Source organism: Palaemon carinicauda, chromosome 29 (genome assembly GCF_036898095.1).
Source record: "Palaemon carinicauda isolate YSFRI2023 chromosome 29, ASM3689809v2, whole genome shotgun sequence".
NCBI classification, from domain to species: Eukaryota; Metazoa; Arthropoda; class Malacostraca; order Decapoda; family Palaemonidae; genus Palaemon; species Palaemon carinicauda.
In genome coordinates, this window is record NC_090753.1 from 2,689,763 (window position 1) to 2,693,459 (window position 3,697).

The following is a 3,697-nucleotide window of genomic DNA, read 5'->3' on the forward strand; positions in this document are numbered from 1 at the left end:
GGTGATTTCAAAACAGGGTAGGTGCTTTAAATGCCTTTTAATTTATCAAAGGCTCGTTGAAATATATCGTCCCACAAGAATCTAGATTTCTCTCTTAAAAGATTAGTTAAAGGAGTTACTATTTCAGAAAAACTGGGGACAAACCTGCGATAATAACCAGCGAGACCAACAAATTGCCTTACATTTTTCCGAGTTTTTTGGAGTGGGAAAAGCTAGTACAGCTTCAATGTTCTTTTCCTTGGATAATACTTTACCCTGTCCGACGTGATGTCCTAGGTAGATAACTCCAGCCTTTCCAAATTCGCATTTAGAAAGGTTTATCACCAAACCAGCGTCAGCAATTGCATGAAATAAGGCCCTGATTCTATCGACATGGTCTTTCCAGTTGTCTCTGAAAATAATTATATCGTCCAGATAAACTACACAACCCTTCAATCCATTCGTGATCATCCACATCATTCTCAGGAAGGTACTGGCTGCGTTACGCATGCCAAAGGGCATGACTTTACATTTGAATAAACCTTCAGGTGTTATAAATGCTGATATTTCTCGTGCATTTTCAGTCAGAGGAACCTGCCAGTAACCTTTAAAAAGGTCTAACTCACTAATATACTTGGTATTACCAATCTTATCTATGCAATCTTCTATGCGAGGCAGAGGGAAATTGTCAGCAACTGTTAAGTCGTTTACTTTCCTGTAGTCAAAACACAATCTGTCTTGTCCATTTTCCTTTTTCACTAATACAACTGGGGAACTCCAAGGACTGCTACTTGGTGTTATCAAGTCATTCTCCAACATATAACTGACTTCCTTTCTCCCAGCTTCAGCTTTCCGTGGATTTAGCCTGTAAGGGGTTTGTCTAATTAGCTGGGCATTTGGCTTTAGTACCACGTCATGTTGCAAACTACGCACAAGACCAGGAGTGTCCTTAAATATTGTCGGATGTTCTATGAATAAATCCTTAATATCAGTAGCTTCCTGAACATTCAGATGTTTAAACAAACTATCTGGGTTACACAAAATTTTAGAGTTTTTGCCATTCCATCCATATTCTTTGCTTTCCACTTCTTGTCCATTACATTCTTTAGGTACAACAGCTGAAACAGATTTAACAGTGTTAGCTCTGGAAAAATATTTCTTCATAATGTTAATATGACACAACTGATACTTTTTCCTCCTCCCTGGAATTTCCACCAAATAATCAACATCATTCAGTTTCTTCTTAACCACTGCTGGACCTACAAACTGAGCTCTGAACTGACCTGGAATAGGAAGTAACACTAGTACTTGTTCTCCTGCTTCAAAATTTCTAACTTGAGACTTTCTATCATAATGAGTTTTCATTTTAATTTGTGAAGTAAAGAGATTATTTTGGGCCCGTTGCCAAATATAATCAAGTGAATTTATTTTACCACTACCCCCTTCCCAATGTTCCCTTAATAAATCAAGAGGCCCTCTCACATTGTGTCCATAGACCATCTGAAAAGGAGAAAAACCCAGAGATTCACTAGGGGCTGATCTTAAAGCAAAAAGCAATAAAGGCAAGTCTTTATCCCATTCCTCAACATGGTCTAAACAATACTTAGTCAAAGCATTCTTCAGAGTGGAGTGAAATCTTTCAAGTATTCCCTGACTTTCAGGATGATATGAGGATGCCAAGTTGTGTTTAATGCCAAGTTCATTAATTTTAGCCTGGAACTCCCTACTAGTGAAATTAGAACCTTGATCCGACTGTATCTCTCGAGGCAAACCATAACGAGAAAAGAAGTCCATGAGATGCTTAATATACCACTCTTAATGCCTCTAACAGGTATTACCTCGGGAAATCTAGTGGTTCTGTCCATTATAATTAACATGTACTGAAAACCTGTTTTGGTTTTGGGTAAAGGACCCACAATGTCAATAACAATTTTCGTGAATGGTTTTTCAACAGCTGGGATAGGAATTAAAGGCGCTTTAGTAATTTTCTGGTTGGATTTTTCAACCATTCGGCACTGGTGACATGACTTACAATGTCTGACTACGTCTTTCTTTACAGAAGGCCAAAAAAAATTATCTTTCACTTTGGACAGTGTTTTTCGTATTCCTAAATGACCACCCCATTCACTTTCATGAGCCTCTTGGAAAATAAAATCCCTAAACTTACTAGGTACTACAATTTGTTCCCTTACCTTCCACTCTTCATCAGTAGATGCGGTCACTGGACGAATTAATCTATATAACACATCATTCTTTAATACATAACTTGCTTCACTTAAATCATCCTGTTCCTTTAGCTGCTCTGCTTCTTCATATATACTTTTCAATTCGCGATCTTCTTTTTGAGCACTAATTAGGGTTTGCCTATCTGGAAACATGCAACTAGAATCTGTAGGAAAGTCTTCAGATATATTAACCATAGACTTTAACGAAAGATTGTTTATCTGCTTGGACATACCTTTCTTTGTCTTAGGTTGAGTTTTGGTTTGGAAGCAGTTTTCCAAATTTATATCAGCTTCTCCACCTTTGACTTCCTCTCTAGATTAGGCTCGGGTTACAGGAACAACAGGTTTCACATTTACCATAACACGTTCATTAACCACACTGGCCCCCTTTCGACCTTCTGATGCACAGGCTGTGCCACTACCTTGCATCACATCATTGCCTATCAACAAATCCACACCAATCACAGGCAATGCACTAACTACAGCCAGTTTCAACATACCAGTTACCAAAGGAGATTCCAAATAAACGTCTTCCACAGGCCAAGATGTTACTGTATCTGGGAAACCCCCAAGCAACACAAAATCCTGACCTTTCCGTGAGAAATCTTTAGGGAGAGAGGTTTCCAGAAAGCAGGACTGGGACGAGCCAGTATCCTGCAGCAATGCAACGATATTACCATCAGTTGCCTCAGATCCAACTTTCACTATACCTCTAAAGACAAAGTCTTCAAATTCCTTACCATAAGGCATGCTCCCACTCACCTCTCCTTCAAGACTAGAAGACACAGGCGGCGCTGACCTACAATCCATCAACATAACTGGTTTAACTGACTTAGTTACTTCAGGACAATGTGACTTAACATGACCTTTCTTACCACACTTATAACAAACAATGTCCCGGGCCTGCCTCGCACCCCTCGAAGGCGATGAAGGACTTTCTCTACCCTTTATTACTTCCACCTTTTCTACACCTGATTCCCAATGAGTTTTCTTCTTACCATGATGCTTGTGTGACAAAACAAACCTGTCTGCTGCCTTTGCTGCCTCATTCACATTATCAATGTTAAATTCTTCAATATGGATGCGAACGTCTTTGGGAATGTTATTTTTAAAATCCTCCAACAAAAACAGTTCTTGTAACTCGGCAAATGTAGTTGCCTCCTCTGCAGCCAACCACTCGTCAAGTTTAACTGCTTTCTGGCCTGCCCATTCTACAAATGTTTGATTAAACATTTTACGCCAGGATCTGAATTTCTGCCGGTAAGCTTCTTGGATTAGCTGGTATGCATTTAAAACCATTTTTTCACAATATCATAATCACCGGAATCTTCTGCACTTAACGCTGCATAAACTACTTGTGCCTTACCAGAGAATGCAGATTGCACCAATACAGCCCAGAGTTTCTTGGGCCAAGCTAACTGATGAGCTACTTTCTTAAAAGCAACGAAAAATTTTCTGCCATCTGACTCGCTAAACTTAGGAATTAGCTTAGT

At 39.3% G+C, this 3,697-nt stretch overlaps 1 protein-coding gene across 1 annotated transcript in view; it reads right to left on the reverse strand.

Annotated features, from left to right (window-relative positions):
• Positions 1-2,399, reverse strand: part of LOC137622164 (uncharacterized) — a 13,756-nt gene extending 11,357 nt beyond the window's left edge. Inside the window, exons 1-3 of the mRNA XM_068352600.1 lie at positions 2,172-2,399; positions 1,818-2,030; positions 145-1,479 (exon numbers count right to left, since the gene is read on the reverse strand). Of these exons, the coding sequence (XP_068208701.1) occupies positions 145-1,479; positions 1,818-2,030; positions 2,172-2,399 (1,776 nt within the window). The remainder of the gene's footprint in view (positions 1-144; positions 1,480-1,817; positions 2,031-2,171) is intronic.
• Between the last annotated feature and the right edge of the window lie 1,298 nt (positions 2,400-3,697).